At 26.7% G+C, this 15,072-nt stretch overlaps 1 protein-coding gene across 3 annotated transcripts in view; it reads left to right on the top strand.

The window, feature by feature from the left end:
- Positions 1–15,072, top strand: part of LOC145266607 (DNA-dependent protein kinase catalytic subunit-like) — a 396,502-nt gene that overhangs the window by 11,443 nt on the left and 369,987 nt on the right. For 2 of the 3 annotated variants that reach the window (XM_080122502.1, XM_080122501.1), the window contains exons 4-7: positions 241–315; positions 3,035–3,140; positions 5,968–6,080; positions 9,372–9,471. In XM_080122502.1, the coding sequence (XP_079978628.1) occupies positions 241–315; positions 3,035–3,140; positions 5,968–6,080; positions 9,372–9,471 (394 nt within the window). Of the gene's footprint in view, positions 1–240; positions 316–3,034; positions 3,141–5,967; positions 6,081–9,371; positions 9,472–14,090; positions 14,224–15,072 lie in introns of those variants that run through there. The other variant, XM_080122503.1, reaches the window with a different exon arrangement.

Raw genomic sequence — 15,072 nt, 5'->3', positions numbered from 1 at the left:
AATGTGCGTGCCTTCACATCCACGATTCGAATGAAAAGAGATGGAGAGAGAGAGAGAGAGATAACGGAACAGAAATAGAATGCTGCCTGTCAGCCAAATCAGAATTTGCAAGGGAAGATAACCTGTGCGTAATGGAGTAATATTGGTGGGTGTGTGTGTATGTCCGTGTCTGGCCTATGCAATAGCATATCAGTTCGAAAAGCATCTGCCCATATATAATACTCTGTGTTTCTCTTTCAGAATGTCTCCCTGTGGTCTTATAATCATGACAAAGCAGCAAAAGTTAAAAATGCATCCATTGTGTTGCTGGTACTGGTAAGTGGATATTTACTCTCTTTTGGATTAATTAGGTTTCGAGATCCCCAAAGAATTAGGTTTCGAGATTCCCAAAGGATAAGCAAAACGAAATGCTGTCTGTAAACAAACTCATAGTAAAACCAAGTTGTTTTTTTTTTTGTCAAAAGATCAATTTTAATATAAGGAAATCAATGTAAATAAAACAGTAGATGTATGTGTGTGTGTGTCTGTGTGAAAATATTTAAACTACTGGTCACATAACACTGAAATTAACAGGAAATAGTAATAAAGAATGGTTTATAACAAGTAAATCTTTGTTTGGATGGCTGAATAACACATACAGAAATATGTCAGCAAGTTGAAATGCTAAAATGTTCATTTCAACCTGCCGGCATATTTCTATTCGTTTTGTGCAAATTCATTCATAGCTTGAAGTGATTTAATTTTAAATCTTTCTTAGCTATCTGTTGATAGCTCAAATGGTAGGGAATGTGTCTGGAGTGCTAAATGTTTTGGTTTCGATTCTAGCTGATGGGACCTAAGTCTTTTTTATCTTACCTTTGAAATCAGTATATATTATTATGTATGAGCGTGACACTTGTGACGTAAAGAAAATTTTTTTTTTTTGACATAAACATTTCTATGAAAGTATGTTAAAATAAAAAAAGAATATAGATAGATTTCTATGAGTTGTTCTGTTTGTTATAATTGATTATTTTTGAAAAAAAAAGTTTACTGTTACTGAATTATAAGTGGTTGGCCATACTTATAGGTAAATGTGCACTGAACAGATTCCATAATACTTATTATAGTTTAAATTCAAATTTTGATATATCTGATTTTTTTTACGTCGTTCATTTCTGTATTGCGTTTAAGTTATTTTAAACCCCACTCTTCCCATGTTAAATAATAATTTCAAAATAATAACGTTAATATTTCAATGCGCAGATCAAAATCTGCAAAAGAAGCGATTTGTGTTTATTTGTTTACGTTGTTATGGGTTAATGTTTATGCGCGCATGCGCAACCGGAAGTCGTAAACCGGATGTGAGGTTACAACACCCGTTACAAGGTCATTTGAGTTTTATAATTATATAGATTGATTATAAAGAGCATTTTTTAGTTTTTTTAGTTTTTTTATAGATGAGGATGCCAAACCTTCACACACTATATATATTATTCCTTAATTGGAATTCATTTTTGAGATGAGCTTATATATATTAATGTATTATCTCATGCGTTCCAATTGAGAGACTGTTTTAAGATATTAACAATCTCTTTTAGTGCAATTATTTGTATCTTTCTTGCACTTTGTTTACCGGGTATATTGGCGTAATAGTTTTTTTTTTAATTCTTTTTTATGAATCCGTTTTATTTGGGGTTTTTTTTTTTTTTTACATAGTCATCACCACTTATCAAGGCCAAGAGGCCACTCAAGGATAAGGGTTAAAGAGTGTACAGTAGACATTGGACAATATAGTAATCATTAGTAATGAAAATTTGGTAAATTTGATAACTTATATAGAACGGCTCATCAAGAACTTATTTACGTTAGACTTGAACACAACCATATTGTAGTCAGCCGGAAAGCAGGAAAACGGAAGACAATTCCACAGGCGTGCAGTTCTAAGAAAGAAGCTTTGTTCATGGAATCTACGTTTAGGTTTAGGCACAGATAAAGAGTGGGGAGAATTATTGATAGTGTGTACAGCTAGACGAGTGTTTCTTGTGAAAGTTTGGCGAGTTAGGTTGCTCCTATAATTACCGAAATGATGGAGATCTTCCTACGATACTAGTTTCTTTTCATGTCATACATGGTATTTCATTATCTTTTTTTTTTTAATCAGTTTGTTCAAGCAAGGGATGGGGTATCCTACCGGATGCCAAACATTCATCCACTATCTTATATATTCCAGCCAAGATTCTCACCATTCCTTCAAGTGTAATTGTTTAAATCTCTCTTGCACTTGGTTCACCGGGTTTGTTTGCCAAATAGTTTGTTTTTTTTTAATTCTTTTTCATTAGACCTTTTATCGTGCAGATCTCGCCTTTCTCAACATTTGTTGCACGCATCTGTTCTCCGAAAATTAAAGTCATCGGACATTTTTTTTTTTCTTCTTAATTTTTCTGTTAAGGCGGACTACAACAGTCAACGTCAACTCATCTTCGTCTTCGAAAACTCTCGAGACAAATAAGAACGAAATATATTGTGTCGATTTTTAATGTATTTTTGGTTTTTAGGAGGAGATAACACCTGGTTGGAAACTGCTCTATATTACGGTTACTTAGTCTTTTGGCTAAGATCAAAGTGTAGTATCTATTCTCAGCATTCCAGCGACTTCATCACCCCCCCCCTCCTTAAAAAAAACAAAAAAAAACGGATATCATATTTTAACTAATACTAAACACAAGCGCAGGAGATAATGCTTGGGAGATTGCTTTGTGACAACAAAATGGACATTACTTATGTGATTTTTGGAATATGATAAATAAGGACAAAATATATTCCGATATTCCGTGTCGCAACAATCTGACTTCCGCTGTGTCCAGCTCAAATCTATCGTCAACTGTGTTCCACTGGCAACTGTCCTCAACTGGACTGTCGTAAAAAGTCGCTCTCATTGGCAGTCGCAAACTTCCGCAACTATCGCAAAATCCATCGATACTTTTACTTAAAGTTGCTTTATTATGACTATCGTTTTGTATCCGCCATGACATCAGCTTTTTCATTCAAATAGGTTTTGGAAACCGCCGCCCCTCAACAACTTCCAGACCTGAATATCACGCAGCTTTTCGAGAAATTTTACATGGAAATGATGCAAGTTAGTAAAATTTCTAATACAGGTAAGCAAAGAATCAACTTTTATTTTTCGAGTTTTCGACGAAAGAAAACGTGCCGATATTTCTCAAAAAAAAAAAAATTTTTATGTGAAATCGTTTTCAGCATTACTCCAAAGCAGTTTATTTTTATTTAAAAATGAAATAATTAAAAAAAAATAAATAAATAAATAATTAAGAAAAAAAAACATGATTTAAAAAATATATATAATTTAAAAAAAAATAATTATTTCAAAATCATTTTAAAAAGTAATTTAAAAACATGAAACTAAATATGAAAAACTCATTATTATAGTTATCAATTTTGGTTTAACATCCGTTTTACATGCTAGCATGCATTGGACAGTTGTGTTATGTATTTTTAAGAGAGGTGGTGTTTGGTTAACCCTGCTGAGGAGCTATGATATAATGTACTGTTCTGTTTTTAAATAGACGAAAACATTTTTTTGTGGTAAACAACTGATGATCCCTAAATTAATATCAAGACTAGCCTAAATTCTTGGAAGCAAACAAATACAGTGATCGCAAGAGATTAATTAACTTACAAGCAAAGGAATTTTCCAACAAAGGAATTGGGGTAAATTTTTTTTAACATTTTAAAGGTTGAAAAACTTCCAAGACTATTTACAGAAGTAGAAGGCCATCATAAGAAATGGAAAGTTGTCTGTTAAAGAAGGAAGACAAAAACAAGTGATATTATATAATGCTCTCTCTCTCTTTCTCTCTCATATAAATATATATATATATATTTTTTTTTTTTTTTACACGGTGGTCACCACTTATCAAGGCCCGGAAGCCATTCAGGGATAAGGGTTATTGCAAGTACAGTACGTTAGTGTGGAGATTTAATGAAGTGTTTACTTCAGGGGGGCGGTTCATTAGGAATTTGTTTACGTTGGACTTGAAGACATCCAGGTTGTAGTAAGGTGGGAAGCAGGCAGACGGAACAGAGTTCCACAGGCGTGCAGTTTTAAGAAAGAAGCTTTGTTCATGGAATCTACACTTTTGATTTAGGCACAGATAAAGAGTGGGGAAAAATTTTGACAGTGGATTCAGCTAGACGGGTGTTTTTCGTGAAAGATTGGCGAGGGGGGACCAGAGATGGGAGTTCAGACGAGCACCTGCCATGGAAATAACGATAAAATAAAGATAGGCTCGCAACGTCTCCTGTGGGAGAGAGGTTGCTGGGTAGAGAAAAGGGCATCCCCCACTAAGCCACGAAGTCTATTTTGTACTCTGTCAATATATATATATATATATATATATCATTCAAACACGGTAATATTTGAATATATGGTTAAGTGTCAGTTTTATTTCATTTAGAACTGCTTTAAAGCTTCACCGCTCACGCATTTTTCGACCAAATTTCAAACAATTAGATCACCTTCTCAGCTATATTGTGAAAAAGAAATTTTCAATTTTCGTTCAGTAAAACAGTTATGATGAATTTTCTGGTGTTTAAAATCGTAAAAATATGTAAGGAGGTGAGCGACGCTTTTTATGACTGGTTTCCATAGCAACATCATCACTTTAGCGACTACTGTCGCGAAAAAAGAAGTAACTCATGAAACAGAAAATGAAAGGATGAAAGGGAGATAATTGGGGGGATTTTATTGAAAGCAGACAAATGCCGTACATTGTTATTACATATGTGTTTATGGGGCAAAAAAATAAGACTGAAATTAAACAAAAAACAAGTGAATTTATTGGAAGCCTGGAAAAATCATGGATTACAATAGAAAAATACGAGCATGAAAAGTAATATGGTTTAAGCTTAAACATGGAAAAGTAAAAGACTAGTTGTTAAAACTGGGAAAGAAAAGAACAAGATATTCTAGTAAAAAATATAATAAATTTATAACTTAAAATATTGCAGCATAAACAATTGTTTAATTCAATTTATACCATTATATAATCAATTCTTAATGCTGCAATATTTTAAGTTATGAATTTATTATATTTTTTACTAGAGTATCTTGTCCTTTTCTTTTCCAGTTTTAACAACTAGTCCTTTACTTTTCCATGTTTAAGCTTAACCATACTATTTTTCATGCTTGCATTTTTCTATAATATATGTATCACAGCTCGTCAGTGTGACTAGACTAGCAACTACTTCAAGCCAGGATTAAAACTCGACCACCTTGGTGACAGTCAACACTTACGCTATTTGGCTGCTGCTGCTAAGATGAGTATGTGAAATTATAATGATTAAACATTATTGATATTTAAAAATAATTTTTTTACTCACGTTCACTCCTAACGAGGCAGATTACCACTTGGATGTAAGGGGTTACTATTCAGGACCATGCCTAAGAAAGATTAACAAGATGTTGGTTTACATTACATTTAAATTTCTGCATATCAGTACAGTCAATGAAGCAGGAAAGGAATTCCATTTTTTTGTTTCAATTTTTTGTTTCAATGTTAATTCAATAAATTTCAACAATAATCATTAATTTAATAAATTTCAACAGTAGCTATTACTTTAATAAATGTGCTTAAAATTTCAGATTTTGGGGGATATTTTAAAGGGTTTTTAGGGAATATTATATGAAATCAACTTCCCATTTGAAAATTTATTTTTTTTTAAATTCGCATTAAATTTGATTTGTTACTCCTGAACTAAACAAGATTGAATTTCAATTTCCTATTAAGACCCCTTAAGCTTAATCCTTGAATCTTAGTCATTTTCTAGAATGAAAACCATCTAATAATTCTTGACCAAAATGGGTCATAAAAATGGTGCAAAACTATTTTTGTTCAAAGAATTAATTTTACCCGTCCTGGGACAGGTGTTTTTCTAGATGTCTATATTTTTATTTTATTCTTTCAGTCCGAGCAAATATGTACCGTTTACTTGGTGCCATTTCTGAATATTGTCCCGAGTACGTGCAAAATTATGTCGAGTCATTAGTTGATGTATTCTTGAAATCTCTCAAAGAAGAGGTAAGTATAAGTTTAAAAGATAGAAACTATTTTTTTTTTTTTTACACAGTGATCACCACTTATCAAGGCCCGGAAGCCACTCAGGGATAAGGGTTATTGCAAGTACAGTACGTTAGTGTGGAGATTTGATGAAGTGTTTACTTAAGGGGGGGGCGGTTCATTAGGAATTTGTTAACGTTGGACTTGAAGACATCCAAGTTGTAGTCCGGTGGGAAGCAGGCAAACAGAACAGAGTTCCACAGACGTGCAGTTCTAAGAAAGAAGCTTTGTTCATGGAATCCGCGTTTTGATTTAGGCACAGATATAAAGTGGGGGAAATTTTTCACAGTGGATTCAGCTAGACGGGTGTTTTTCGTGAAAGATTGGCGAGGGGGGACCAGAGATTGGAGTTCAGACGAGCACCTGCCATGGAAATAACGATAAAACAAAGATAGGCTCGCAACGTCTCTTCTGTGGGAGAGAGGTTGCAGGGTAGAGAAAAGGGCATCCCCCACTGAGCCACGAAGTCTATTTTGTACTCTGTCAAGGCAGGATAGGCTGTTTTTAGCAGCTCCTGCCCAGATATGGCAACAGTATTCCATCCTTTGTAGGTCAAAAACCACTTGAGGATAATAGTTAAGTTATATAATTAAATAATAATTATCAATTTTATCTACAGACACTAGTGTCTCATGCTTATGCAATCATCAGTGTAGGGTAACAATTGCTGCCGGTCATGAGATTTGAACCCAGTCATGAAACCACCTTTTGCTCCATTTACCAAGCCTCTACCTCAGAGCTACCAAACAATTGCCACAGGAAGGAAAGGAATTAACTATTAAATGCTGAATTATATATTGAGTAAAACAATAATTGTGAATTATAAATCCGTTACAAAAGGAAAAACAAGCAAAATCAGTTTAAGTGTACGATCGTTTCGGAAACGATATTCGTTTTATTAAAATTGACAATAATTGACAATAATTGCAATCATCAGTGTAGGGTAACAATTGCTGCCGGTCATGAGATTTGAACCCAGTCATGAAACCACCTTTTGCTCCATTTACCAAGCCTCTACCTCAGAGCCACCAAACAATTGCCACAGGAAGGAAAGGAATTAACTATTAAATGCTGAATTATATATTGAGTTAGACAATAATTGTGAATTATAAATCCGTTACAAAAGGAAAAAAACAAAAAAATCAGTTTAAGTGTACGATCGTTTCGGAAACGATATTCGTTTTATTAAAATTGACAATAATTGACAAAGGTTTTTTTCTTGGAATAATCTCCTCATCAGAAAAAATGGGGGGGGGGGTTTAAGACACCAAAATAAAACTAGCATTTTTGTCATAAGTAAGGCAGATATTCCTACAAATATTTAAAAACGTAAACATGGTTATTAATTTTATGTTGATAAAGAAAATAGAAGATTAGGAATAAAATTAAGAGAAAAAAAAAATTTTTTTAATATAATAAAAAAGAAATACATTATTGAGCTCCCGTATAAGATTTGTTTTAAGTTCAGTCAGTATATCTTTCGTCATGCTGCTGTATCCTGTCTCCGAATGGTTGAAATAATTATTTAGAGTTTTCTATTAATTTAAAAATGCTGTGCTAATAAACAGTTAAAACCGCCCTTACAGTGGATGCCAAATTTAATATTTAAATTTAAAATCTAAAGGAGACAACTGCAATTTTTTGAAAAATAAAATAAAATAAACCTATATATATATATATTAAATAAAATAGACATTCTTTGTCTATTAATTCTATTTCCAATCCTTTCCAACTTCCGAATAACAGTCTTTACTTTTGGCAGGAACTGGCTGATGTAATCATCATATTTGTCATAAGTCTGTGTACTTTATCCCTGACAATGAATTCTGAAGGATTCTAAATTCATTGTCAGGGATAAATTAATCTAACTGTTTTTTTGTTTTTTCTTTTCCTTCCCTCATTAGTGAATTATTTTATTTTTTTCATTGGTTAATTATTTGTCAAAAAAAGAGTATATAAATTGTTCCAAACCAGTTTAATTAATCTATGCCTGACAATGAATCCTGAAGGATTGAAAAGTACTCGGACATGATAAATATGGTGATTACATCAGCCACTTCCTGCCAGAAGTGAAAACTGTTATTCTGAAGTTGGAAAAAATCAAGAATAGAATTAATAGACAAAATAGATTAAATTCAAGGTTCCATTCAAAATTCCATACAGATTTCCGAATCGGACAGAAAGATTCCCGAGTTTAACAAGATACCTCTGAAGAAGGTCATAGGTTACATTGATCAAAATATTGTGAAAATAACATTCACGATAATAACAACAGTCGGAGTTTGAGAGAAAGATTTCAAAGTTTGATAAGATCCACCTGAAGAAGGTTGGACGTTACATCAACTGAAACGTGGTAAAATAACACTCACGATAAGAACAGTAATTTGAAGAATCCAAATAAAACGAAAGATTGTTTTCATCCAATTATTTCTTCATATTTCTATATTTGTACCTTACCATTCACAAAGTCACTAAATTGTTGGTCATTTGACAAAAGGAGGGTGGATCTGCAAATTCACCCTTGTTCGTTTGTCTGTTCGCACTTTTCTCAATAACTTTTTGAAATTTTGCACAAACATTAAACATGATATGAGTAAAAAAGTAACAACAGATTTTCTGGGGAAACTCCAGTTGCCCCCCCCCCCCCCTAGGGCTACCTTTCGGGTTAAAATGACTAAAATTGATACTTTTGTGCTTATTAAAAAAAAAATTGATGCCTTTGATTTATATAAAACTTTCTGAAAAGTTGTAACTAACTGATATCTATATAATTTTGTTTGCCTATGCTTCGCGATAACTCTTGGGTGTGCCCCAGGGGCTCTTTTAGGGCTAATAAAAACACTCCATTTTTGATTTTCTGTACATTTTTTTTTTTTTTTTTTTTTTTTTTTTTACATAGGCATCACCACATTATCAAGGCCCAGAGGCCTAGTGTTGAACTCAAATTTAAATATGTTAAGACCTTAGGTACTTAGGTACTTTGGAGGTTAAATGGGGGAGGGGGGGGCAAATGATGGACTTAGTCATTTTTTTTTTTTTTGCATGGTGCAGAACTTCAATTTTAATATTTTAGGATCTAAAACTGCACCATTTGTTCATTTTCACCAGGATTTGATGTCCCCTGGGGACATTTGTGGCTAAATGGAGAGGGCAGGGGCAAATGCTGAACTTAGTCATTTTTTTAATACCTCGTTCACTGTGCACTCACGGGGGACCATGCATGCTTCACTTGTTTTTTCTTTTTCTTTTCAGATGAACACTAAGACTCGTAAACCTGAATTTTCAATCATAGCAGCGAGTCTTGACGGATTAAAGTCATGTTTAATGAAGCATACACCATTTGCTGAAGAAGGTTTTGTCTTTTATTTATATCTATAGAATATTATATATAGAGTTATATATTTAGAGCTACATATATTATATATAGAGTTATATATTTAGAGCTATATATATTATATATAGAGTTATATATTTAGAGCTATATATATTATATATAGAGTTATATGTTTAGAGCGATATATATTATATATAGAGTTATATATTTAGGGCTATATATATTATATATAGAGTTATATATTTAGAGCTATATATATTATATATAGAGTTATATATTTAGAGCTATATATATTATATATAGTTATATATTTAGAGCTATATATATTATATATAGTTATATATTTAGAGCTATATATATTATATATAGTTATATATTTAGGGCTATATATATTATATATAGTTATATATTTAGAGCTAGAGCTATATATATTATATATAGAGTTATATATTTAGAGATATATATATTATATATAGAGTTATATATTTAGAGCTATATATATTATATATAGAGTTATATATTTAGAGCTATATATATTATATATAGAGTTATATATTTAGAGCTATATATATTATATATAGAGTTATATATTTAGAGCTATATATATTATATATAGAGTTAGATATTAAGAGCTATATATATTATATATAGAGTTATATATTTAGAGCTATATATATTATATATAGAGTTATATATTTAGAGCTATATATATTATATATAGAGTTATATATTTAGAGCTATATATATTATATATAGAGTTATATATTTAGAGCTATATATATTATATATAGAGTTATATATTTAGAGCTATATATATTATATATAGAGTTATATATTTAGAGCTATATATATTATATATAGAGTTATATATTTAGAGCTATATATATTATATATAGAGTTATATATTTAGAGCTATATATATTATATATAGTTATATATTTAGAGCTATATATATTATATATAGTTATATATTTAGAGCTATATATATTATATATAGTTATATATTTAGAGCTATATATATTATATATAGAGTTATATATAAAGATTATATATAGAGTTATATATATATTGTATATAGAATTAGAAATTTATTAATTCTGTTATCTTGTTTAGTTTAACGTCTATTTTACATGTTGCCATGTGTTGGATGTTTCTTATTTGAGCCAATGTTTTTTATTTATAGGCTAAATGCTTTTCCTGGCCCCTACTGAATGTTGTGTAGGGAACCAGTGTTTTTATCAAGACACTATCTCTAATACATGATTGCCTACCAAGGTTAAAAGGCTGAAAAAATTTGGTGCTTGTGTATCATAATTGGATATGCAAAAAAAAAAAACTTTAAATGCATTTTAAGTAAATTCACTATAATGTAATGAAGTGTCGTGTAGAAATTAGTAAAATTTCCAAAAATTATGAAAAATGATCAAACAAAAGATTTGCTAGAAGTATTTTTTTTTTAAGGCAAATCAGTTTCTTTACTTTTTTTTCCTGTTCCGTATTTGTATTTTGAAGTGATTTATTGAAATGAAACGTAGAAAAGGACATTATTAAAAAAAAACTAAAAAAAATTATGAACAAATAAAAAAACATTATTAAAAAAAAAACTAAAAAAAATTATGAACAAATAAAAAAACATTATTAAAAAAAAACTAAAAAAAATTATGAAAAAATAAAAAAACATTATTAAAAAAAAACTAAAAAAAAATTATGAACAAATAAAAAAACATTATTAAAAAAAGAACTAAAAAAAATTATGAACAAATAAAAAAACATTATTAAAAAAAGAACTAAAAAAAATTATGAACAAATAAAAAAACATTATTAAAAAAAGAACTAAAAAACATTATGAACAAATAAAAAAACATTATTAAAAAAAAAACTAAAAAAAATTATGAACAAATAAAAAAACATTATTAAAAAAAAACTAAAAAAAATTATGAACAAATAAAAAAACATTATTAAAAAAAAACTAAAAAAAATTATGAAAAAATAAAAAAACATTATTAAAAAAAGAACTAAAAAAAATTATGAAAAAATAAAAAAACATTATTAAAAAAAGAACTAAAAAAAATTATGAACAAATAAAAAAACATTATTAAAAAAAAACTAAAAAAAATTATGAACAAATAAAAAAACATTATAAAAAAAAAACTAAAAAAAATTATGAAAAAATAAAAAAACATTATTAAAAAAAACTAAAAAAAATTATGAAAAAATAAAAAAACATTATTAAAAAAAAAACTAAAAAAAATTATGAACAAATAAAAAAACATTATTAAAAAAAAAACTAAAAAAAATTATGAACAAATAAAAAACATTATTAAAAAAAAAACTAAAAAAAATTATGAACAAATAAAAAAACATTATTAAAAAAAAAACTAAAAAAAATTATGAACAAATAAAAAAACATTATTAAAAAAAGAACTAAAAAAAATTATGAACAAATAAAAAAACATTATTAAAAAAAACTAAAAAAAATTATGAACAAATAAAAAAACATTATTAAAAAAAAACTAAAAAAAATTATGAAAAAATAAAAAAACATTATTAAAAAAAAACTAAAAAAAATTATGAACAAATAAAAAAACATTATTAAAAAAAAACTAAAAAAAATTATGAAAAAATAAAAAAACATTATTAAAAAAAAACTAAAAAAAAATTATGAACAAATAAAAAAACATTATTAAAAAAAGAACTAAAAAAAATTATGAACAAATAAAAAAACATTATTAAAAAAAGAACTAAAAAAAATTATGAACAAATAAAAAAACATTATTAAAAAAAGAACTAAAAAAAATTATGAACAAATAAAAAACATTATTAAAAAAAATTATGAACAAATAAAAAAACATTATTAAAAAAAAACTAAAAAAAATTATGAACAAATAAAAAAACATTATTAAAAAAAAACTAAAAAAAATTATGAACAAATAAAAAAACATTATTAAAAAAAAACTAAAAAAAATTATGAACAAATAAAAAAACATTATTAAAAAAAAACTAAAAAAAATTATGAAAAAATAAAAAAACATTATTAAAAAAAAACTAAAAAAAAATTATGAACAAATAAAAAAACATTATTAAAAAAAGAACTAAAAAAAATTATGAACAAATAAAAAAACATTATTAAAAAAAGAACTAAAAAAAATTATGAACAAATAAAAAAACATTATTAAAAAAAGAACTAAAAAAAATTATGAACCAATAAAAAAACATTATTAAAAAAAAAACTAAAAAAAATTATGAACAAATAAAAAAACATTATTAAAAAAAAAACTAAAAAAAATTATGAACAAATAAAAAAACATTATTAAAAAAAAAACTAAAAAAAATTATGAACAAATAAAAAAACATTATTAAAAAAAGAACTAAAAAAAATTATGAACAAATAAAAAAACATTATTAAAAAAAAACTAAAAAAAATTATGAACAAATAAAAAAACATTATTAAAAAAAAAACTAAAAAAAATTATGAACAAATAAAAAAACATTATTAAAAAAAAACTAAAAAAAATTATGAACAAATAAAAAAACATTATTAAAAAAAAAACTAAAAAAAATTATGAAAAAATAAAAAAACATTATTAAAAAAAAACTAAAAAAAATGATGAACAAATAAAAAAACATTATTAAAAAAAAAACTAAAAAAAATTATGAACAAATAAAAAAACATTATTAAAAAAAAACTAAAAAAATTATGAACAAATAAAAAAACATTATTAAAAAAAAAACTAAAAAAAATTATGAACAAATAAAAAAACATTATTAAAAAAAAACTAAAAAAATTATGAACAAATAAAAAAACATTATTTAAAAAAAGAACTAAAAAAAATTATGAACAAATAAAAAAACATTATTAAAAAAAGAACTAAAAAAAATTATGAACAAATAAAAAAACATTATTAAAAAAAGAACTAAAAAAAATTATGAACAAATAAAAAAACATTATTAAAAAAAGAACTAAAAAAAATTATGAACAAATAAAAAAACATTATTAAAAAAAGAACTAAAAAAAATTATGAACAAATAAAAAAACATTATTAAAAAAAGAACTAAAAAAAATTATGAACAAATAAAAAAACATTATTAAAAAAAGAACTAAAAAAAATTATGAACAAATAAAAAAACATTATTAAAAAAAGAACTAAAAAAAATTATGAACAAATAAAAAAACATTATTAAAAAAAAAACTAAAAAAAATTATGAACAAATAAAAAAACATTATTTAAAAAAAAACTAAAAAAAATTATGAACAAATAAAAAAACATTATTAAAAAAAAACTAAAAAAAATTATGAACAAATAAAAAAACATTATTTAAAAAAAAACTAAAAAAAATTATGAAAAAATAAAAAAACATTATTAAAAAAAGAACTAAAAAAAATTATGAACAAATAAAAAACAACTAGTCTTTATTTGCACTTTTAATAACAAAATTAAAAAAATTTAAAATTAAACAGAAATTTTACAAAAGAATATATGTTTATGAAATTATAAAAATTATTTTTCTTGGAAATTTTATGATAAATATATGTTAAGAAATTATTGAAATCAAAATAACAAAATTTCAAACATCATAAAAAAAAAGTATCCAATACATGATACAAGCACGGGGGGGTCGGGATATAGGCACGAGAGAAAAAACTGGTCGATTTGCCTCATCACTGCCTCGGGTAGTGATCCGCAGAAAATTAGAGAGGACGTTAGCTGTCTATAACCCATCTGCCATTTTCTAATTTGAAAAAGCGAAAATTAAATGAAAACAAGGGAGGTAAATTAGTTTTTCATGTGAACTAAACTTATTCAATGAAGTTTATTGGTATTTATTTAGTTTAATCAAGACATTAAAAAAATGAAAATATTGAAAAAAATTATATTGTACGTACCCGTATGGAATAAAGTTTTCATGCGAAAATTGTACGTACCCGTATGGAATAAAGTTTTTATGCAAAAATTTCACTTAATTTAATCAAGTAGTTTTTTTGTTTTTTTTTACAGAGGAAAATAACATTTTAATTAGATTGATTGTATCCTGCCATCTTGTTTATTTAGTGCGTGAGGAGGGGGGGGGGCGCCAAGGAAGATAATTCAATCACTACTTTCTTCAATATTTGATGAGATTATTTTGAAACATGGGCAGAAAAAATACATAGATAAATATTTTATGCTTTTTTTTTAGTTGCAGAGTTTTTTAATCCCTTTTGAAATCCCTTTTTTTAATCTCTTTTGAAATCCCTTTTTTTAATCCCTTTAACCCCTTTTTAACACCTTTTTTATACCTCTTTTTTGATCCCTTTTTTGATCCCTTTTTTTTAATCCTTTTTTCATTTTGTCCTTTGTTAATCACTTTTTCATTTAAACTCGTTTGCGAAATAAGCAAAATGGCCGCAACACGATCGATCTCGTTAAAATTTGATTTTCCTCTGTAAAAAAAAAAAACTACTTGATCAAATAAAATGAATTTTTTTCCCTCGGAGAACTTAATTCCATAACAGGTATGTAAAATATAACATTTTTTCAATAGTTTCATTTTTTTAATGTCTTGATTAACCTGTACAAGTACCAGTTTATTATTTTTTTTTAATTATTTTTCTATTTGATCATTTTTTTGTAAGTTTTG

Source organism: Euprymna scolopes, chromosome 41, assembly GCF_053919585.1.
Source record: "Euprymna scolopes isolate OS-2025 chromosome 41, ASM5391958v1, whole genome shotgun sequence".
Classification (NCBI taxonomy): Eukaryota; Metazoa; Mollusca; class Cephalopoda; order Sepiida; family Sepiolidae; genus Euprymna; species Euprymna scolopes.
The sequence above is the reverse complement of the archived record's forward strand: the minus strand, read 5'-3'. Positions and strand labels throughout refer to the sequence as shown.